The 23484-nt window shown below is 43.5% G+C and overlaps 2 protein-coding genes across 21 annotated transcripts in view; both read left to right on the top strand.

The window, feature by feature from the left end:
- The window catches only part of LOC110981271 (fibrocystin-L-like), a 71131-nt gene extending 60797 nt beyond the window's left edge, over nucleotides 1-10334 (top strand). The window contains exons 55-65 of the mRNA XM_022238696.2: nucleotides 138-324; nucleotides 1524-1986; nucleotides 2711-2924; nucleotides 3843-4008; nucleotides 4691-5093; nucleotides 5520-5683; nucleotides 6089-6197; nucleotides 6654-6789; nucleotides 7525-7640; nucleotides 8177-8446; nucleotides 8589-10334. Coding sequence (XP_022094388.2) covers nucleotides 138-324; nucleotides 1524-1986; nucleotides 2711-2924; nucleotides 3843-4008; nucleotides 4691-5093; nucleotides 5520-5683; nucleotides 6089-6197; nucleotides 6654-6789; nucleotides 7525-7640; nucleotides 8177-8446; nucleotides 8589-8752 — 2392 coding nt within the window. The 3' untranslated portion in view covers nucleotides 8753-10334. The remainder of the gene's footprint in view (nucleotides 1-137; nucleotides 325-1523; nucleotides 1987-2710; nucleotides 2925-3842; nucleotides 4009-4690; nucleotides 5094-5519; nucleotides 5684-6088; nucleotides 6198-6653; nucleotides 6790-7524; nucleotides 7641-8176; nucleotides 8447-8588) is intronic.
- Nucleotides 10335-12054: 1720 nt separating this feature from the next.
- Nucleotides 12055-23481, top strand: LOC110981285 (uncharacterized). Of its 20 annotated transcripts, none has more exons than XR_015427458.1 (5): nucleotides 12055-13962; nucleotides 14957-15040; nucleotides 16530-17593; nucleotides 17663-19865; nucleotides 21257-23481. XR_015427458.1 is itself a non-coding variant. In XM_087144721.1 (5 exons), exons 3-5 carry the CDS (start codon nucleotides 15004-15006, stop codon nucleotides 21481-21483), a joined length of 429 nt encoding a protein of 142 aa, XP_087000847.1. In that variant the 5' UTR covers nucleotides 13193-13962; nucleotides 14655-14734; nucleotides 14962-15003; the 3' UTR covers nucleotides 21484-23481. The 20 variants fall into 20 exon arrangements, 16 of the variants coding, with proteins under 16 accessions (XP_087000847.1, XP_087000850.1, XP_087000848.1 ...); XR_015427457.1 differs by having other exon boundaries at nucleotides 16530-19111; nucleotides 19181-19865; XR_015427456.1 differs by having other exon boundaries at nucleotides 12056-13962; nucleotides 16530-18973; nucleotides 19043-19865.
- The last annotated feature ends 3 nt before the right edge of the window (nucleotides 23482-23484 follow it).

Raw genomic sequence — 23484 nt, 5'->3', positions numbered from 1 at the left:
GAATATTCCAAACTGAGTGATACATCCAGTGCAAACAAAAATAAACGAGACAGAAAAAAATTGCCTCGAGCCTGATTTTTAGTAGGATGGAGTGTCATGGATGGAATGGAACGTTGGCTGTCTTTGCTGCTGTACAGGTACACGTGCCAGGAGCGCATCAGCACCTTCTACACCTTGGTGGCCACTGGCAAGGAATACGAGGTGTACTTCACCAGCACCAACCCCCAGGGCATGCGCTTTCACCTGCTAAACTCTGACCAGAGCCAAGCAGTGGTGGTCGGCGTCTGGTATATGAAGCCAGCACGCTTAGACGTCTATTACCAAGTGAGCTGCTTTGATTGTTGGGGCAAAAGGTTACCAAGCATGTGACTGAACTAAACACATTGAGTCAGAGTCATAACTTTGAGTTAGAGGCATTTACAGAGAATCTTGTAGTGTAAATTAATCAACTGAGGAACCCTCAGTGTCCATTTTTGTCCAAACATGTAAGATGTTGGCAGCGATGTTATTCTATGTTTGCACATTTAAGACAATAAATACAATGGAATGCCGTTATAACAAACAAGACGGGGGTCCACGCTAAATGTTCGCTACAGCGGTCATTTGGTATAGCGAATTTAACCGCCGAACGTTTCGTTGCCATGTTGAATAGCGCCCTCTCTTGTCTAACCAAAGTGCACCCTCTTGCCGGTACCATGGTTCATTGTTTTCGTGATGTTTTGCCGTTGCATTCAAGTTTAAGGTTTTGAGAAATGTATCTGTTAATTATTTTTGTTTCTTATTTAAACTTGAGTCAAAAAATTGATATCAAGTTTATCCTAAAAGACATGGAACTACCGCTCAAGATTGATCTCTGATGCATGCTGTGGCGAATCTTGGTTGATTTGTGTATCAGCGGCGCCCTCTTTAGACTATTGTTAGTGCAATGCCACCGTGCACATACGTGCGGTTTTCTTCCACACCCAATCATGTGGAGTCGCAAAACCAGTGTCCACTTAATACCGTTGACAACTAGTGGCTCTCCCTTCTCATTCTTGGGAAAATAATGGCCACTTGTCACTTTCCAACATAAAAAAACACTGACTGTTTTATCATGTTGACGTTCGGGAATTACAAATGGCAACTGAATAGTGTTCGGTAGGTTCTGTGCACAAATTATTTGGAGCCAAGGACGATGTTCGGTACAGCCGAATGTTCGGTATAGCGGTGTTCAGTATAGCGGCATTCCACTGTAGTTGTTAAGTATCATATTCACTGTATGATAATTTAAAATGAGAAAAATTCCGGAACTATGGCTTAAACTAACCTAACCAACAACCAAAGTTCCTTTAGGACACTGCATATGCCGTGTAACTTCTCATGAGTATTGATTTTACCTATACATGTATATATATAGCTCTAACGCTTGAGATAATCATGTCAAAGCATGAAAACATAAAGCAACTTTCTGATGTCTAAATGTTTTTGTCAGTTTTGTACTGATAAAAATTTGTTTTGACAGTTGCGTACATTTCCTGTCCTAGAATCGCTATGTTGTCCCAAACAATGGCGACACCAGCTCTGGGGAGCTGATCTGGAATCCCAAAGACCCAGAGAAGCCGGACAACCAGTTCAACCCCTCGCTTGACTCAGGCGTGCACGGCGAGAACTACTTTGACCGAGACACCAAGACTTTGTGGGTTCTGGTGAAGGGGCCCAAGCCTGTTGAGATCCGCACCACAGCTGTCGTCATGGTTTCTTTTGGTGTCCCTGCCGTCTCACTGGATGACTTCTACGAGAGTGGGAACCTAGTGAAGAACCTGGCTAGCTTGCTCAACCTGGACCCCTCACAGATCCGGGTCGTGGAGGTGGTGCGGGAAGGAACCCGTAGGCGACGACGCTTGGCCGAAGGCCAGTCTGGAGTGGAGTTGGAGATTGGACCACAGCCGACGCAGGAGATCGAGCCACCAGGAGAGGAGGCTACCACAGAAGCTCCAACAACTACAAGTAAGAGTCAGAGTATAATTGAGGCCCGTCTGCCTTGATCAGAAGTACCCCTCAGCGGTCGAAGAGAGTGCATGTTGCTAGGGACTGTCAATTATGTTGTGTTGGTAGCCGCAGGACTGTAAGGCGTACATGTCATAGTCGTTTGTGCCAGCAAAGTGACGTCTCCACCAGAGGAGCTTCTTTTGCATCACTTTTACCAACCAAAGTGCATTGTGTCTGATAAGTCAGGATAAAAAAGAAAAGATATTGCTTCATGGCTTGCATTGTCCGCACATCAGTTCAGACCCTTTCAAAGTTAAGTTTGACTGGCCCACATGGGTGTTCTTGCCATCCCATGCGTAATGGAACCATGTGCTACACATCCATTGGCATATTGCAGGATTATGCATGATGTCGTCGCTAATGCCTGTCTGAGGGTTTGTAACAGTCCATGCTCATCAGCTATGCTAGATTTATAAACCAAAGTTTTACCTAATTTTATGTTTTTTCACTGTCACTGTAAAGATTATTTGTTTTATGATTTTATATTTGACAGTTTTCGGGTGATAAACATTCTGTCGGAACTTTTCTGTGAATGACAATCAGTTTTATTTATTTATCTTTTTTCAATACTGTTGTTTCACGTGAGCACGCAAGCTGCAAACGACAGGTGTTTATCTGCAAGATGATAGGTAGCTGTTTGGAATTCTGTTGCGTTATGTTGTGAGTTTTCTTTGTCCCTCAGGATCCTCTGGCTCAGAGGTGGGCTATGAAGACCTCCTTCGGGTGACATCGCAGCTGGCTGACGGCATGCAGTTGGGGACGCTGTCCAAGTACTTTGGTGTTCCCATCAGTCTGACAATGTCTGAGCCTGCTCCCCCAGTGGTGGACCCCACTGGAGGAGTGCGGGCTACCAATGAGACAGGTGGAAGCCCCGATGTCCCCCCGGGATCAAAGCGGTAAGAAGAAAAAGAACTGGTTAACGCTGTTAGGGCAACTCAGTTTACACTTGGTTAATCGATCGGTGCATTCATTTATTGAGTCGCGTTTTTTGTTCAGTCAATCAAAAATTGACTTTTGGAACTTAAAAAGCACAAAAAAAACCCAGCTGAAAAGTGTCTTAAACTGAAACTCAATCCATGCACAAAACACTTTCAGAAAGATACGTGCAGCTGATGTGCACTCATAAAGGCACTTTACCTTTGAGGATCTGAAATGCACCACTTGTTTTGTTTTTGTTGCTGAATAAACCTTGTGTGAAAATTAGCATGCAGAAGAAATCAGCAGTTAATAATTAAAACCATAATTTGAAAGGGAATGATTTGATCAGTTGGAAAGATAAACTTCATAAACTTCAGGTCTATATAGTAATCATAAACTTTGGGCCTGGAAATGGTTTGCTTATTTCCGAGTCCAATAAGTGTATCAAAACATGACGGGCGCTATTGGAATCACACTCAGAAAACTAGACCGTTTAATCAGGGTACTACTGCTTGTGATTGTACTGCATTTGAGCATTTGTTCAAAAAGTTGTGCGAGAAATGTGCAGGCAGTCTGCCTCGGGCAGAAGCACCCCCTTTTTGGTTGAAAAGAGTTGTGTTGGCCGGGAATGTTCATTTTGTTGGTAGCGATGCGACCGCAACACGTGCATTTCATAGTGGTTTGAGTGAACCAGTGAAGAAAATTGCACCCTCTCTTGGTTCAGCTTGAGGCTCATTTCAAATATTGAAATCTTATTCGAGTAACTCTACCATTCCTCAACCCACCCATTGTGATATATTATTCCCACATGCCCCTAGGGAGTTGAGGTTATGACACCCATCGTAAGTTGTGGCGATGTGGTGACCCCCCAAGTTGGTGGTTTTTCACATCCTCAGGTACGACGAAGTGATGCTGGAGGAGGAAGAGAAGGAGAATGAGAAGATAGGGGTGGAGATTGAGTACCGCACCCCTGATCACCTGGAGATGGGAACCCAACCCGAGGCAGCCTTTGAAGGGGAACCATTTTATCAACAACCCTCGGTGTACGTGGTGGATTCATCGGTGAGCATACAAATATCAGTCGATGTATCCAGCGGGGGGGAGGGGGAGAAAGGTTGCCACTGGTGCAGACACAATTTACCATTTTTTTTAATTATTTTTTTATGGAATTGAAAGCGCCAGTATTTTAGAATTGGCAATGAATTTTTTTGGATGGTTCAGATTCTTTTATGGGTGGAAAAATAAATTTGGTCAGTCGTTTTTTTTTAATTAAAAATCCATTTTGTGCCCCTTGGACTGTGGGCCTGGATATGCCATGGTACAAAATACCAGCTTTCGCCCCTACAAGCCCAGTTTAAATTTCAAATAATGACTTTGGTGCAACTTTATGCAACTCAAAGCCAATTTTTGAATGGACAAATCATTTGGACAATTCACATCCAGCTTGGTGTGACTTGGGAATGTTTAGGAAGTTTTAGGAAAACATTTGTCCCGTAGCGTAACTTGGGTAGAATTTTGAAGAGGGGACCTTTGGGGGACACTCACTTTTTCAAGGGGCACTTCAAGCAGAGGAAGTGCAGCTTGTATGAGTTGTGTAAATTTTGAAATTTCAAATGGGGGTCTTCAGTGTACTCAGACCTTGGTTGATGAGGGGCCACATGCCCCCCTGTGGTTACGCCATCGGCTTTTTCAAATAGCACCGTAGAATTCTTCCAACAATCTCATCACGTGATGCTTCCTGCAGGGTGTCATACTGCCACAACTCGGCTCTCCCTCCAAACCATGGCGGCTGACTGCCTCAGTGAATCTGTCAACCCCACATGCCAATTCCATCAAACTATCTGGCAACACCACCATCCCGTTCTACGGTGGCTGGGCCAACTTCACCAGCCTCACCATCGCCAGCCTGCACTCAGGAGTGATCTTGGACTTCCGGGTCACCCATCCAGCAAACGCAACACTGGCTGGCATCAGCTCGGCTGCCTTTGATGTGGTGGCTCTCCTGTCCAAAAGGCTGCAGATACGTTTCCCGGCCGATTATGATCAGGTGGTGGCAGGGAATGAAGAACGTCTGAAGAGTCAATTTGAAGACTATGTTGTCAGAAAATATACCAACATCAGACTCGGAAATATTGAGATCCAAAAAGGTTGGTGAGCGCATACTTCAGTGGGATTTGTCAATGAATTTGTACAGGATATTGCACGTTCAAGATAATACATTCCTTAGTGATGTAGAAAGGTGTGTCCATTCCATGTCAAGTGGACTAAGTCCTTGCCATGTGTGGCACTATCAGACACGAGATTGTCAGGATGGAGGATGGTGTGTGCTTTCCGCAATGGGATTGTGCATCCACGTAGTCCTACCTTTTGGAGCTGTGTGTGATTGCACACACACACACACCATCATAAGCCTTAAAACCCAGCCCCAAAAGGGTGTACGGTTGCATGTCTGAGTCTCCCTGTTCTGCATGCCTCAACGTGTATTCCTAGCATTAACATTTACTTCACATAGACTAACATAATCTGGGTGAAATTAATGCCCAGATTTCCTCTTGTCTCTCCCCCTCCCTCAGGATCCATCCTGGTCTCCTTTGATCTGAAGGGTGAGGTAGAGGCTGCCCTCAAGGCCATGTGGACGGACATCCGTGAAGGAAACTTCTACTTTGAGTTTGACGGCCGTAAACTGAAAGCTGATGACTACCTGTTGGTCGACGGAAAGCCATACGGACCAATCGATGTAATGATTTGAAAGCAGATTGGTAGCATGAGTTGTTTGCGTTTGCGTTGGAGTCACGGTTACATGATTTTGTGTTATCATTTTCCCTGAGCAAGAGTGTTTATCAGAATTGTACCTTACATGAATAGCATCTGAAGAAAGTACATCCCTCTCTGATTAATAAAACCCTTTCCGTTGAAGAGGGCTTCAAACATGGGATTAAGACAGTTTGACTTTGCAGCAACAAAAGCAAAAGGCACCTCCAGAAATTCAATATTATAACAAAAATCATGATTTTCCATTAAAATGCGAAACATTTTGGAGGTGGAAATCTTCTGTAGATATTACAAGCATTGAAATGGAGTTGTTCTTTAACCTTTAATCAAGGAGTTGGTTCAATGTCCTCATTCATATTTGTTGTTCCAGGTCCCCAGTCAAGGTTTGCCCGGCTGGGCCATTGCACTGATTGTCATCTTCTCTGTTGCCATGGTTTTACTGCTCCTCTTGGTTATCTACAAGTTTTTCATCCAAAAAGGTGAGGTTTGGATTATAAATCGATCAGTTATGCACATCAAAAAAATGTTTCCGACCACCCTCTGTGCCCAAAGACGCAGATGTAAATATTAGGGGCCTTGCTGTTATTCATGTATTAATGTCATTGTTAAGTTTTTTTTCATGACTGATATTAATGTGCACAGAAAACTCATACAGAGCAAAAGATAACAGAGTACAGTCAGAACTGAGTTGTCTGAATGAAGCTTCATCTGATTGACTTGGCTGCTGACTGAAGTCCTGTATGGATCTATGGTGGTGGTGGTGGTGGTAGCCACTTCCCATTGAATCATGCTTCAAAGCTGCTGCTAAGTCATTTGGACAGACCTACTTACAGCACTAAATGCCATTTATTGAATTCTATAACACCTGGGTTTTGCCACAAAATGCCACATTGAATGTGCTTTTGGTTTTGTTTTTTGCCCCCGTGTATTTTCAGGGAAAAAACAAGTGCACGTGTCTGATGAGGTCCAGCTGACTGAACAGGGGAGTCGACCCAGCCGTTTTTCTTTGTCACATAAGGTCCCAACGATGATGGTCGAGGGAGGAGGAGATGACAATTCAGAGAGCATGGAGTAAGTGCATCAGTAGTACTTGGAACACTCATACTGCCTCAACATCTCATCGAAGTGTATAGAGGGTTTGCATAGCTGCCATCTTGCAGGCCAGTGCTTTTGTTCCACAGGGCATGCAGAAAGGAGGTTTCTCCGTGGAACAAAAGAACTGCCCTGCAAGATGGCTACCGCACAAATTTAAGCCTCTACATGTATATATAGTCAGTAAAAGTTGTTGACCTCTGACACAGGGTCAACTCATTTAAATATATGCATTCCACGTAACAGCATTCCATGCACACAAGCATTTCTGAACAAGGTTTAATTGAATAAAAAAATGTCATTATCCAATCTTTATGAACAATCAAGTACAAGACAATATAAGCACAACCTAGCCCATCATGAAGTGGAAATAGCTCATCAGAGCCCAATTGAAGGTACTGACATTGGGAATGAATCCTCCATCCTTAGTGTAAAGTGGCTTGCTCAAGATAGAGCACAAGGTCAGTGAACACAGGGACCTGCTACAGGTGCGTGCAGCCAAGAAGTGGATGGAGGGGAGGGGCCAAACACAACATCAGGCCACCTGCTACTTAGTGGTGATTGGGGGGCAAGTTGCCCACCTGGTGACACCCTCCCCCAGACCCTAGAGCTGGATATGCCACCTAACAGCATCTCAAAGGTCTCCCCAGTGTTACCCTTATTTGCTACTGTCTGCAATACCTAATTAGTATCCACCTTTGTATCCCCCTCAAGATTCAACAACCTGATTGCCCTGAGGAGTCAAGCCAATTCCCCGAGGCGTACCCCTGAGATTGAGACTACAGCCTTACCGCCAGGCTTCACTGAGTCGACCGGCCAGGAAGAGCGAGGTAAGTCAATTAGAGATCACAGAGTTTAGCCATGCAGCATCTATGAAACCTTATACATTGCTATGGTCACATACTTCCTTGCTCCCAACAATCATAGCTTGTATTGTAGAGTTCCAGTGCGCATCAAGCCTTGTGTGGCAGTATGAGAACAGGTAGTTAGGTGTGAGGCTCATAACCAGTGTCCAACCTGATGTTCGCAGAATCTCAACTGACCTTTCCCATCGTTGGCATGTGATATGTATAGCACACGGATAGTGCGACGGAAAAATGTCATTTGCCCCCACATCGTAGCTTTATTATTTTCAGTGTTGGAGGGCTTGTGTGTGCATAGAAGCTATGTAGTTGAAGACATATCCATGAGTATAAGATCTAGTGCTGAAAAAAGGACTAGAGTACGTCTGTGAGTTCGTATGCAAGTTAAGTGTGGTACGACATTACAGTAAGTCACATTTCCGCGAGTAAAAGTACTCGGGTATATGAGTACCAGTGGAGTACTACTTCATTGCCTGCTGTTACTGTCACGGTTCATCTCCCAGCACTTGAGGACCGCACTGAGATGTTCGTGATGGTCAAGAATCCAGACGGCACCTTGCAGAAACTCTGCACTGTCCAGGCTAACAAGGTGGGCAGCCTGTCTGCCCTGCGGAGGGACGTGGAGCAGGTCCTCCCTGGCAAACTTCAGGGGAGGCCATTCGTCCTGCTGAACGAGGCGCTGGGAAATCTGAGCAAGGCTCAGGAGGAGAAGATGTCACTGACGGAGGTGTATCGCTCGGACTGCGTCATGATCCGATGGATGGAGGAGAGCGGTGAGTGTGTAGTCATTCTGTCTTTCTTAGAAAATCTTATCCATCCCACGTAGCTAGTCTAAAATGATCACATATGCAACAGATGACCTGATTGGGCAGAATGTTAGCCTATCACTGGACATATCTTGCTTGTGTAATCTAGGTGAGTCCAAGCTGTGTGTGTGCGGTCTAGTTGGCCAGTTTGAGTGTTCCCTCTGCCACCAGCAAGCCTACTGCAGTCCGAAGTGTCAGTCGGCTGACTGGGTGCAGCACAGCATGCAGTGCTCCAGTGCTGTCGTGAAATCCAGTGACAGTATCAAAGTCTAAGAGGATTTACTGGACCGGGAGACATCCCAGACTAGAAGATTATTGTGTGTGTTTGCCATAGAAAAGTCTAGTACCAGATTTAATGAATAGACTATTTGAGGAGTAGTTCATATTTTTTTGAAACACAAACTACTACATGTTTTGTGTGTCTCCATGATGGTGTCTTGTTCATTTTTGCCAGAAGTTATAGTAGCTGTCTTCAACTAGGGCGTTTGAACTTCCAACATGCCCAGACCACATCTGACTGGCATTTTCATTTTTCTTGTGCAGCAGATTTCATTTGTAGGAAAAGATGCACGCTGAACTGGAGCACCAAGCTTTGGGAAAATATATCCTGCAAAATTGGATTTTGCCTTCCAAACTTTGACTGTGTGTTGTTTGAAAAGTAATGTAACCATCTACACATAATGTTTACTTACGGTGACTGGTATTACAAATGTTACAGATATATTGTACAGTTTTTGATTTTCCATAGTGATCCAGGTTTTCGGTTTTTTAAGGCGTACATGTAGACCATGTTTTCCCTGATAAAACGTAATATTTGTGTGTGTGGTTGGAACAAAAAGTTTACATACCCTTGGTAGCCTTCAGTTTCCCTTGATCTCTTGCTTTTTTTGTAGTTTTGCCAACTTTTTCTTTAAGAGGTCAGACAAATTTTATCCCAACTTGATGTTCACAGTGCGTACTTCCATTGAAAATACACAGAGACATTTGATATTTGAAAAATCATTTTGTGAAAATTTACATCTACCCCTTGTTGTCATTCAAAAACACTTCAGAAAGAGGTTCACGTTGAATATGAGATGTGACCAAAAATACAGAAAAGTGGCACTGAATGTGAGGGCTGGAGTATGTAAACTTTGGTTTTGTAAATATAAATATAAATGTTATATTTGTCTCTGGGTTTTTCTATTTGACGCCTACGCCATGTACATCAAGTAGTGACCCATCTTGAAGTTGTGAAATGCGAGGAAAACGTTTTGCTCCCCCAGGTGTATGTAAACTTTTTGCCCCAACTGTTTGTTTGCTGTTGAAGAACAATCGACAGAAATGTGAATACAAATCAATTAAGTTTACAGATGTCAGATCCAGAAAGTCCTTAACTGTTGACCATGCTCAAATTACTAGTGGATGAACTTTTTCATAAAATCCTCTGTAGAGATCGGTTTTCTGTTTGTTTCCAGCTTGTCTACACAGTTTCCAGCTTGCCTACACAGTTTCCAGCTTGCCCGCAATAGTTCCGATGTGACCACTGTAGATGCTGCTTTGTTCGAGAAGTTAAAATTGAATTTAAACTTTGTATGTTGTACTTTTGCTTGCTGTGTGGTTCAGATTCTTATTTTTCGGAGGATGAATATATTATGCAGATGAAATTAATGAAATTAAATTGTTTGCCACATAACTGAAAGACACAAATGTGTTATTCATATTTTGAGGATAACAATTGTCAAAAAATGCAGCTGCTGTATCGTCAAAAATGAAAGCCAAGATTCCCTTGTTAATTAATATACCTGTTTATTGAAAATGCTTTCAGCAATCAAGTGTGAATTAAAAATGTTTGACGTGTTACTTGCATTGCAAAGTGACTGTTGTACTAATTTTCTATGAAGTGCCCTGGTGAAACACCTCTCTCCCCACTTTCCCACTGGTCTTCCTCCACCTCCATCCAGGTTTTTAAGTTTCCCTTGTCCAGCAGATCACTATTTTGAGTATTTTGACTGACAAACCGTTGATGGTTGGTTGCCACTTTGTTGATTCGATAGCGAAGCCTTGTGGTCCTTGAAACGCCTGTCTAGCAGTATCCCACTTCCCACCCCTGGCTTGTGAGGTCGGCTTTACGTGCTTTTTCTGTCGGGCAATTTATTCCACATTTTGTAAACCCCGTAGGTTCTGCTAAAAAATAAGGACCATGAGTGCAGAGGAACGAGCACAAACCAATCAGGCTGAGTTTACCCACTCTTGCTGATACCATACAACATTTTCATGAGAAGGTCTATGGTTGTTGACAAGGCATAGATGGTTTGGGAAAGTTTAATGGTCTGAAACCGAAACATCTTTTAACAAGATTGACCATTCAGAACCAGAAAATAGACTAGGTATCCGATTAAAAAAAAAACAATCTGATTGATGCAGGTGGTGTTGCCATAGCAGCGGCGTAGCTAGGGTGCTTGTCCATTTCTTGTCCAACCATGGAGGTAGAATCACAGGCTTGGACACTGGCACTGAACCAAATTATAGAGGTTCTATCCTGAAATGATTCCTGCACTGAAAAACACCCACAATACCGATGACCTTCTGGAGTATTCTAATTTTCGACATTTCCTGCCCTGTGGTTCTGCTGACTGACTCCCCATACATTCTTTCTTTACACTGATTTGTGAACCTCGAAACCAGCGCGGTTTCTTGCTTGCTTCGGAACGTTATAGCTTCTTTTCTCCAGGGCTAAAATCTCTGCTGGAGTAAAAAGTGAACACTACAGATTTTAGAAAAGATTGAAACAGACTCACTCCAGAAATCCTCCTTTTTATCACCTTTGCTTGATTTTCTTGAGCAAATGGCATAGCTAGGGGAATCTAGAACACCTAACCTATTAAAAAAATTTAGCAAAATGAAAATTGATTTTTGCATATTTTTCACGTTTAGGCGCCGATTACTCAAAACGAGGGGTTTTGGGGAACGTTCCTCATTTTGCCGTGGGAAGTCACAAATTGTCCTGTTTTGACGTTACCGCTGCCTGTGGTAAAATTGTGGTATTCGCGTGGGGCTCTACTGCTTGTCATTTCCTTCACCGTTCACATTCGTGAACCTCAAAATCGGCGTATGATGGATGTACCGGTCTCACCGCGCAGTGCCAATAGGAGTCGGAGCGTTAGAAAATCCAACGTATCTTTGTTTCCCATGTGTTGAAAACCACGGTCGCTCGTGGTGGTTTATTTTTTTCGTTATTGTTGGGGATGGCCCACACACACCTGTCACACTTGTTGTATTTGTCATATTCAATAATTTTACTCAAGCATGCGACAAACTACATTCTTCTGGCATCACCTGGAATTTTGTTGGTATTTACAAACATTTTTCACAGTGGTAGCATTGTACGAGATGACCCAATTTGAAAGAAACCTTGCATGGCATTTTTATCTGCAATGCTTGCAGCAGGGTCCAAAAAACCTAAGGGTGCATTCCACCAAATGGTTGTATTTCTGCGTGCGAGCTTATTAATATTTTGTGATCCCACGGGATTTTTATAATAAGACAGCCCATAATCAAGAGGCATCATAGAAATATTTCTATCAATCCCGAATTTAGGACTGATAGTTTCCAGTACGGGGTATTTCTTTCAAGAAAAGCCCCTAATTGCGGACCTATTTTGGATAGAGGCGACGCAGGCGGCTACATTCAGAAATGAGCGCTTAGTTTTACTGTTATTTTGGGGGTATCTTCGTTCAAAGGCGAATAAAAAAAATTTCGTTGCTGAACCCCATGAAATTGAAACGAAAAGTGATCTTCTGGCCATAATGTCGAATTTCCAGTAAAAAAAAAAAATTGAGGTCAACCTCTTCACGAGAGTCAACAGACGGCGCTATTTCGGTCTGATTTTACACAGTTTTCTATGCTGGGCGCGCGTATTTGGTGTAGTCCAAGGGTCCGAAAAGTGACACCCCCCATATACGAAGGGCGACTCTGAAAGTCAACTCGGCAAGAGTCTTTTTTGCAGCAAAATTGCTGTGTACAATGGCATTTGAAAATTTCAAGCAGATGGGTTTTTCTGACCCGAGGAGGAGCGCGGTTATGGTCGGTCCCCCTGACTTGTTTTTTGCGAAACAGTCGTCTCTGATTTAGTCGTTAACCTCGAGAACGGTCCTTGATGTCTCTCACCAAGCAGCGTTGTTGATGGGAGACGGGTTGTTAACAAAAAATCCAACGTATCTTCATTTCTCATCCGCCGGTTGGAAACTACAGGTCCTGATAGGTTTAACGTTGTCGCTGCCGAAGCCGAACCGTGCAACGCTGTACCTTTAAAACGGCTACTTTTGTACGTTGGTGAAAACTGCATGACTGTTGCGGCTGCAGGGTTTAAAATATAAGCCATTCAAGTGTTTCCCCATTACTTCGATTCCAGCCGTCAAACCGCCGAGACTAACGACGACAGGTATCGGATATTTTCTTCAAAGAGCTCCCTCTCTCTCTCCCCTGAAATCTGCCTAATAAAAAAGTGAACAAGGGTTTTCAGTTTCGTTCTCGAATATTCGGAAAAGCAGGTTTTCACTTGCCTGCAGCTCAAAATGAAATGCGTGAACTGATGCCGTATAATTTTGATATAAGGGTGAGATCTTTATCTTTCTTTGTAATGTGGCGATCTGCTGTAATCAGATTTTATTGTTGAAACCGAAATAAGCTATTTAGCTTGATTTTTTGGAGGGGAGTGGAGGGATTTAAACAGAAAGGACCGATTTTTAAAACTTTTTCAAATTTCAAATGCAGGACAAACCAAATTATTCTCCTGAAAGACATTTTTCAAAAGCTTCGGGAAATTGTGAACAATTCATTCTAACAATTTTTTTCTCTTGAGAAGTATGTCAAATTTTAATTCATCACCCCAAGCGATGCGTGATCCACCAGTCAAAACCACTTGTGGCGTCATCACCCTATTGTAACGTCTCTTAGACTTTAGAGTAGGGAGCCGTTACCAAACAGAATAACAGAGTCACTGAATTAACACTACTGATTTAACACTTTAACACTACTGATTTATTCTGAAGAATTGTTTACATCGTCTCCATATTTAAAATGAACAATTTTTGTTGCTAGTGAGGTTGGATATTCTGGATGTGTTCATCATGGGGAAAATAGAGTACAGCTAGCCCGTCCAAACCTAAGCTGTTTATTCAAGAGGATGGCAAAGCTACGTCTTCACACGAACGAACGGTCGAGTTGTTTGTTGATACTCCATGCCCGTTCGGGAATGTTTAATGATCGATGCTATCCGCAGGAGGTAGAACGCTTCCGTACCAGACTTTCAGCTTGATTGGGGAGGTTATGAATAATTCATGCAGTAGGAAGCTATGAAAGAAAATTCTATGGGCATGGGAATTTTGTGCACATTTCTTCGCTGACTTCTGGAGAGCGGAAGCCCGAGCGAGGAGTAGGGTGAAAGGCAAGGCTGCTCGAGGGTATGCCACGGGGAACTTGGTCAACGAAGGAAAAGAAAGGTGAGCCTTTCTAGGTACATTGAGTTGTGTACAGCACCTAAGTCTCTGGATGGGCTAGGTAGGAGAGATCTACACTCAATTGTTAAAAGGGTAAAATATGGGCGAGTGGAGGTAGTTGACCCTGCTGTGTTGTGCCGGCCGTGACAAGACACGGGTTTTCGGTGTGTGATTTGGCGAGACATATATGCTATGAAGTGGGGGTCTGTGTGGGTCGAATCGAATGTACGGGTCGTATCTGTAGCTTAAGATCGACTCCGAGAAAGATTCTTTGGGGAAAATGACAAAGTTGGAAATGTTCTACGGAGTAGTGGTTCAAGAGCATGTGACAGTCCTCGCCCCACAAATAGGGCTGTAGTGGCTGTCTACATCGTCTAGTCTTAGATAAGAGACAGATTGTAAAAGAGAGCCACTCAGCCCTGTATGTGGGGATAGGGACAGTCCCAGCATGGTGCAACCGAGTCACGCGTGGTATGCAATGAGCTGTGTACATGTGCATGCAGTGTGGATGGTCATTGCACGCTCGCTGTGGGCCCAGTGAGTGGTGTGAAATAACGTGTCTTTCTTGCCAGCTTGACAAACTTTGACATATTGTAAGTACGTGTATTTCCAGAATTCTGACATTGCATGTACACTTCATTTATACATGTAGGCTGACTGACATGTGCATGAAAATTATTTTTATTTTTTGGCAGGTTTTGAAATGTCCATTTTGCCCTGAAGGAAAAAAATTGGAAAATTGAGCCCAAATAAAAACTTCATTGGAAAGTTGAGAGTGAATAAAATCAGGAGTTTTGAATTAGATTAGTGGGAGTCCGATGAAATTTCACTTACTTTGAAATTTGAGGTAAAAATGTTGCTCCGGCTAGGCACTGGAGGCAAAAAATCCAACTGCGCCAAAGTTAGGGGGCCTACAGTGAGGGAGCTTCAACAATACATGAAGGATTTTGCTGTGACAACAGTAAAAGCTGAAGGGATGCATTATTTTTGTTTTTAGTGTAGGAGGAAGTCATTAAGAGAAGATAATGGAGCAAGGAGTGGCCAATGAGTGGGCAGCATCAGTGGAGAGCACAGAATCTGAGTAAGCTCCCTCCTAGCACCAGGTTATTCAATATTCAAGTAAACTTTATTCCTGCAAGTTTACTCATTTTCCCTCGTACTATTACACATGTCTTAACCACTTCCTGCCAGGGCATTTATCAATGTTGATGATACGGGGGCGGGATATTTATCATTTTTTCTGTTTTCAAAATTCTTTAAAAATTCCTATCTTCATTTATTGGACACAAACACGTGGAGGGTGTACCTCTACAAATAAATTCCCATAGACGGCAGTGATAAATCCGCATACTTCACAAATATTTTAAAAATACTCACAACTCTCACAGGTACAGGCTGCACAGAAAACTGATGTTCCACATGTCCTCTTTCATTTTCCTTTCAATTTTCGGGGGTTGACCAATGAATTTTTGAGAAATTTTCACCAGAAGCAGACCACCCCTAAAATGAAGAAAATGTCCCTGCCCAGAAAAGTAGCCATTTTGAAAAACCCTCCCTCTGCAAAATGCTCAAATAGTTCCACTTTCAAACCTGATTGCATCCAAATTGCTCAGAATTGGAAGCCCTGAGTCCGGCCCAGAGGTTCAGTCTCATATTTCTTCAATTCCTCAGTTCCATGGCTCTCAGGACCCTCTAATATAGAATATTTTGAGTGTATAACTTTTATTAATGAGCTTGGCGGACATATTTCTGGCCTAAATACGAGGGTGCACCCTGAAGGCATGTCTGGTGTCCACTCTAGCCTGACAGACAAAATCTATTGATGCCTGAGTATTTCAGTATACCCAGCAAGAAATGAGACTGAGGGGTACCCCCCAACATGTCCAATCCCTATACACATTCCAGAATATTTTTACTTAACACATCCCCCCAAGATGTCTGAAAGGAATTCCCCAGATTCCTGCGAGACAATGACCAACACAAAGCAGGGGGGATTCTCTCCGTCTCATACCTTGCTGCATATGTATTTCAGCCAGGCCTACAGCCTTATAAAAAGAGCCCAGATTTTGTGGGTATTCTGTAATATTCTTTTGTTCACGAACCTGGCTCAGTGCGCTGCTGACCTCTTTTCAATAGGGGCCAGATTAGCGTGCAATGGTGCTGTGTGGCTCATCACTGCGTGGTGGAATGCTTTTGCCCCAGTGGTAATCCGCTCGCATTGAATGCCCCAAACTGTGGTATACTGTTTCAAAACAAGGCTGGATTATCTCCACTATTGAGAGTGAAAAAATGTTGGTAATTCCCAGCAGCCTGGTCTTTTGTTCTGAGTACGGTCTTTTGTTACAAGGCCCTGTTCCCTTTGTCCGAGTTCGGAGACCCCGGCCACGCCTATAAAGCAAATTTGACAATGCAGTGCAGTTTTCCACTAAGGAAAGATACTGCTTACATTTTAGTTTCATTTTTTTCTATTTTTATGATGAAGTCACTCCTCTGATTTATTTCACTGCTGAAGTTTACACCTAGAGTCAGTGATGACATCTGTATTTTATCTTCTTTTTGTTCTTTTCAAGAAATGGGCTCAGGAGAGACTCAATTCCAGTGAGGACCCAAGTGACAGCCACTCTGACAGTGATGAGGAGCAAGAACAGTGGATGGAGAAAAACTGTCACTTGTCAGTCATATTTGCCAGCTGTGAAGAAATCAACTTTTGCAGGTAGATTTGTCCCTGGTACTTCCTAATGTCTTAACCCTAAAAGAGCTTGGTTACATTGGACCACCTCACAGCCCCTGGCAATCCCCCAAGAATTAGGCTGTCCAGTGCTGGATTTTTTTTACAAACTTTGTATGCATGACTTTCCTTCTCAATACAAGTATTGAAGTTTTATCTCAATCTGTCATATGGTTTGACAGTCACTTGGAAGTTGGGAATGGCAGCGGAAAAGTATACATTCTTGGTTGACCTCTCAGAAAGGAAGGAGCTGTGCGAGAACAGTATGTTGGATTTTCACAAAAATGGTGTCAGAATGACCAAAAAGGAGTTGTTAAAAAACTCCAGAAGGTTTCTGGAAACTATGCACCATGATAATATTGGAAAATATGTTAAAGGGAGGTAGATTCCCTCTCCTCTCCCCCAGCTCTTTGGGATAAATTTCACAGGTTCTTCAAGAAATTCCCACTCACACAGCCAGAGTTTTCACAATTCGTTAAGTTGAGAAAACAGTCAGGAGGTACCTCCTGGTGTTTGTACCTGTGTCAACCGGCTGAACGTGGACCTTTTCCGAATCGGCCAGCTTAGGTTGACAGATTTACATAAGTCTGTGGCAAATGACTGAAGTCACTCACTTGTGGCTTTAACCCTAACAGTCCCAAATCCTCCAATTTCAATACGATTTTACATACAACCTAGGGGGTTAGGGTTAATCATCTAGCCTCAGCCACACCATTTGGACATCACCGTAGAACCCACAACTTTGCTGAGGACATGCTCAAACAGAAAAACATTTATTACAATGTATACAGATATAACTGCACCCTTTTTTGTTACTGTATTTTTACCAGGTGTTAAAGGGGATAGCAGCGTAGTTGGTCCCTGCCTGTGGGCTCATCTCTGGCATCACTGGCCTGATAGAGTAAGGTGGTAGCAGCATGGTTGGTCCCCTGCCTGTAGGCTCATCTTCTGGCATCACTGGCCTGATAGAGTAAGGTGATAGCAGCGTGGTTGGTCCCCTTCCTGTGGGCTCATCTCCTGGCATCACTGGCCTGATAGAGTAAGGTGATAGCAGCATGGTTGGTCCCCTTCCTGTGGGCCCATCTTCTGGCATCACTGGCCTCATAGAGTAAGGTGATAGCAGCGTGGTTGGTCCCCTTCCTGTGGGCTCATCTTCTGGCATCACTGGCCTGATAGAGTAAGGTGATAGCAGCGTGGTTGGTCCCCTGCCTGTAGGCTCATCTTCTGGCATCACTGGCCTGACAGAGTAAGGTGATAGCAGCATGGTTGGTCCCCTTCCTGTGGGCCCATCTTCTGGCATCACTGGCCTCATAGAGTAAGGTGATAGCAGCGTGGTTGGTCCCCTTCCTGTGGGCTCATCTCCTGGCATCACTGGCCTGATAGAGTAAGGTGATAGCAGCATGGTTGGTCCCCTTCCTGTGGGCCCATCTTCTGGCATCACTGGCCTGACAGAGTAAGGTGATAGCAGCATGGTTGGTCCCCTTCCTGTGGGCCCATCTTCTGGCATCACTGGCCTCATAGAGTAAGGTGATAGCAGCGTGGTTGGTCCCCTTCCTGTGGGCTCATCTCCTGGCATCACTGGCCTCATAGAGTAAGGTGATAGCAGCGTAGTTGGTCCCCTGCCTGTGGGCCCATCTTCTGGCATCACTGGCCTCATAGAGTAAGGTGATAGCAGTATGGTTGGTCCCCTTCCTGTGGGCCCATCTTCTGGCATCACTGGCCTCATAGAGTAAGGTGATAGCAGCGTAGTTGGTCCCCTGCCTGTGGGCCCATCTTCTGGCATCACTGGCCTCATAGAGTAAGGTGATAGCAGCGTGGTTGGTCCCCTTCCTGTGGGCTCATCTCCTGGCATCACTGGCCTCACAGAGTAAGGTGATAGCAGCGTGGTTGGTCCCCTTCCTGTGGGCCCATCTTCTGGCATCACTGGCCTGATAGAGTAAGGTGATAGCAGCGTGGTTGGTCCCCTTCCTGTGGGCCCATCTTCTGGCATCACTGGCCTCATAGAGTAAGGTGATAGCAGCGTGGTTGGTCCCCTTCCTGTGGGCTCATCTCCTGGCATCACTGGCCTCACAGAGTAAGGTGATAGCAGCGTGGTTGGTCCCCTTCCTGTGGGCCCATCTTCTGGCATCACTGGCCTGATACAGTAAGGTGGTAGCAGCATGCTTGGTCCCCTTCCTGTGGGCTCATCTTCTGGCATCACTGGCCTCATAGAGTAAGGTGATAGCAGCGTGGTTGGTCCCCTGCCTGTAGGCTCATCTTCTGGCATCACTGGCCTGATACAGTAAGGTGGTAGCAGCATGCTTGGTCCCCTTCCTGTGGGCCCATCTTCTGGCATCACTGGCCTCATAGAGTAAGGTGATAGCAGCGTGGTTGGTCCCCTGCCTGTAGGCTCATCTTCTGGCATCACTGGCCTGATACAGTAAGGTGGTAGCAGCATGCTTGGTCCCCTTCCTGTGGGCTCATCTTCTGGCATCACTGGCCTCATAGAGTAAGGTGATAGCAGCGTGGTTGGTCCCCTGCCTGTAGGCTCATCTCCTGGCATCACTGGCCTGATAGAGTAAGGTGGTAGCAGCATGGTTGGTCCCCTTCCTGTGGGCCCATCTTCTGGCATCACTGGCCTCATAGAGTAAGGTGATAGCAGCATGGTTGGTCCCCTTCCTGTGGGCTCATCTCCTGGCATCACTGGCCTGATAGAGTAAGGTGATAGCAGCATCGTTGGTCCCCTTCCTGTGGGCCCATTTTCTGGTATCACTGGCCTGATAGAGTAAGGTGATAGCAGCATCGTTGGTCCCCTGCCTGTAGGCTCATCTCCTGGCATCACTGGCCTCATAGAGTAAGGTGATAGCAGCGTAGTTGGTCCCCTGCCTGTGGGCCCATCTTCTGGCATCACTGGCCTCACAGAGTAAGGTGATAGCAGCATGCTTGGTCCCCTTCCTGTGGGCTCATCTTCTGGCATCACTGGCCTCATAGAGTAAGGTGATAGCAGCGTGGTTGGTCCTCTGCCTGTGGGCCCATCTTCTGGCATCACTGGCCTCACAGAGTAAGGTGATAGCAGCATGCTTGGTCCCCTTCCTGTGGGCTCATCTTCTGGCATCACTGGCCTCATAGAGTAAGGTGATAGCAGCGTGGTTGGTCCTCTGCCTGTGGGCTCATCTTCTGGCATCACTGCCCCAGTATAGTAAGTCATCTCTTGTTTTACAACAATAGTAGTCATGATTTTGGTTGTCACAGCAACTTGTTCAAAGGTACAGTCCACCATTTTCCTTTTGTGGATTATATGCCTTTGAAGCAACAAAATTACTCAAAATCTAAATAGTGACTGGCCAATATTCTGAGAAAACTATTCTAGGACTTGGATTTCAGATCAAAAGTTGCTGATTCATGTTTAAAATTGTGCCTGAATTCCGCATTTGGGAAACATTCTCATATTCAGTCGAATACAGCTACACCTTGTCACCCCCTGAACTGATGAACTCTAGAAACTGCTAGTGTCTGTACATCGTGTTAATGCTTGCACGCATTTCTAATAGTAATTTTCCAAAAATTTGAGAAGGCGCCTGCTTGAAATCATTGTTTCCTCATGATGACCATTTGCCAGAAAGAACAGTTTGTCATAAAATTTAGTTCTCTATCTAAACCAAGTGTGCTTTTCAACAACAATTTTCGATATCTTTTGGATAACTGCAAATAATAGACTGTATAGTACTTTTAACCCGTTTGTCCTTGTACAAGGTTCCCACAGTCATTGAAAATCCTGAGAAAAACCTGGGCAAGCTACAATCCTGGACAAATCTTGTCTTAAAATTTGATCTGATAGAGCACTGTGAAGTGTGTTTCCAAAACATTTCCAAAATAAAGTCTACAAATTAAAATCACATACGTTATGGGGATTTGTTCAGGCTTTTTGAAGGTGAGCAATGAATATGGACAAAAATTTAAGTGTTCAGAGCTCAAATTTAAAGAAGGATCTACCTTAATTTGACAAATATTGAACCAAAACACAAAAAGGGACCATGTGTAAACACTTAACAATGTTTTCAGTCACCATCCAAAATTTCCAATTTGTATCAAACTCAACAGACTTGTGCACATTGTCGAAATATTTGTGCCCACACTTTCAGGATCAATCGTTGATTCCTGTAGGAGCTGTTGGTCCATAGATATTTAAGGTTTGTGATTTTCCCTGATTGACGTTACAGTATTACTGTAAAACAGCGCCCTCGCTTGTTAGGTAAAGACAATTTTAAGTGATTGAAAATGTCACTTTTTGATTCACTAAACCCTAAAGGGTTGTCTGGAAACATATTTTTAACATAGAAAAGAGTACAAATCACAAATGCTTTCAGAAGTAATGAGTCAGCAGTGTCAAAGGAATTCTCTTGTCATAGTTCATTTTCTGACATGAAAATGGATGAAAAGCAATAGACATTAACAGTTTTTATGAAATAAGAGGTGTAAAAGCAAGGAGCATACAATGATCCTATAATTTTGGAAGAAATGTCTCAATTTCTGCTGCAACTTAGTTCCTTTTGTGGTTAATTTCTTCCCCTGGACCTCCTCATATGAAAGCTGTGGGTATGCCCCAGGAGAAGCAGACCATGATGCTGATGAGAAGAGCGCCCTCGCCTCTTCAAAGTGGAGAGAAGGAAGATGGAGGACAAGATCCTCTGGGGCATAACAGAGATGATTCTTGTGAATGCCAAGGAGAGGAAGTAACTCGGACGCCAATCCTCACCTCCATCACTGAGGAGAAACAGTTTCCAAGATTGCATGAGGGATCCTCATTAGAATCTTAGGCATCCATTCACAAAAAGGCAAGGAAAGGACTCAGTCTTCTCAGAGATGCAGTTCCTTGCTTCCACCTTAGTGATGGAGCAAGTCTGTCTGCTTTTGTACACTACTCAAAGAATCAAAGGATCATACATAGTGATTAATAATTTAAACAATGGTATTCACATCGCAAAAAATGAGCGTCATTTAATTTGACTATTTTCTGGCATAAAAAAACGAGAAACTTCCACTACAGAGTACTGAAGTCTCACGACACTGAAAAAAAACTTTGGTCAGCACCTTGTCTAGGTCCTTTACAGCCCTGAAAATGATGTACACAAAAAGTAATGTGAGTGCGCTGTTTATGAGTTAGAATGATATCGCGGGAATGTGAGGGCGCTGTTTATGAGTATATTCCGGTAATGTGAGAGCATTATTTGTGATTGTGAATCACAGAAATGAAGCGCTTTAAAGATGTATGTATCTCAGCGTGGAAAAAATACATGTAAATGTTGAGACCCTTTTATTCAGTAAAATAATGCAATGTCTGACATGTATTTGTTTGCAAATCTTCCCCCAAATCACATATTTTTATAATTATCTGTAAAAATGACGATTGATACAAAAACTCTAATTTGTGGTTGTCAGGACATTAAAAAAAAAACAGCTGCCCAGTTTTCCAAAACCTAAACACAAACTGGTGAGAGGTCCAATATTTCAGTCACTTTTTTTCAAAACGTCCTGAAGTGAGACACATATGTGTACATCATTTTACCACAATAGGGTTGTATAGTACTGGCAAGTCTCATGTCATTGTAACCCCCCCAACTCTCTAAGACACTCCCACTCTCTCACCCCATTACCTCAGAGTTAACCCATCCTTAATTTATGTGCAAAGAGAGTGAAAGGTGGCCATTTTGAAGTTGTGCAATACCTGAGCAATATACAGGACCCAATGCTTTTGACCCTTCCAGCTAATTGGGCTCTCAAACATGACTAACCAATTGCATCGTCTCACATTCTATGGTGCTCAGCCAAGCATGAACACAAGCTTCAGTGTACAATATGTAAAGTCAATGAGGTACTCTCCTGGCTGAAATTTTAAAAAACAAACGTCTGATCCTTTTAAGTTTTTTGAGTAGTGTATATTGGTATACAGTACAATGCTGCTATAATGAACAGGGCAGGGTCCATACACAATGCTTGGTGTAGCATACCTCCCCAATTATTGCGATTTCATTGGTACTGTTCCAATCGTCGCATTTTCATAGGCCTAAAAATCAAAATGTTCCAATTTCCATAAAAAAGGGGGAAAGTCCTGGCAAAAGAGGGCACCAGTTGCAGAAAAAAGAGGGCGCTATTTCCTATTTTGAAATGTCAGTTGTTACACGTACATGCGTGTGTCTTCTTGTTCATGTAAAATAGATTCTCTTGTGTGGCTGCTTGTTTTGCTGTTGGATCATAACATGGCCGTTCCAATTTCGGAGTTTATTGACATCTTAACTTTTGAGTTACTGTCATCAGTCCTAAATTTTTTTCTTTAATTTAAAGCAAATTCGTGATGTTCAGTGAAAGTGAGCAGAAAATTTGGGAGCCAAGAGGCATGTTCCGTATACCGAATTGTTCAGTGTAGTGACGTTGTACTGTACTTGCCTCCAAATTATTCATGACTTAAGAGGTACTCTGTAAATTGAATAGGCAATCGGTCAGTTTGCTTTGAAGAAAGACTATTGTTTGCCTTTAATTTGTTTCTTTTCATCGTAACGCATTGACTCATATTAATGCACAATTAAAAACATTCATGTTTACATTTAAGTTATCAAGATGCTATACATATTGCATGCTTTTAAAATTGGTGTTCCCATTCAGGCAGCCCAAATACCAGCACTGTTCAGTCAACTCAGTGGCTGTTCTGAACTTCACTTTTAATAAGTTTGCCCCCGGAACAGAGATTGTATTGACAAATAGGAAAAACTACTGACATAGGGCTGGATAGCTCAGTTGGTAGAGCACTGGTACGGTGTTGA

Source organism: Acanthaster planci, linkage group LG13, assembly GCF_054643075.1.
Source record: "Acanthaster planci isolate LZ-2023a linkage group LG13, COTS_SCS, whole genome shotgun sequence".
Lineage (NCBI taxonomy): Eukaryota > Metazoa > Echinodermata > Asteroidea > Valvatida > Acanthasteridae > Acanthaster > Acanthaster planci.
The sequence above is the reverse complement of the archived record's forward strand: the minus strand, read 5'-3'. Positions and strand labels throughout refer to the sequence as shown.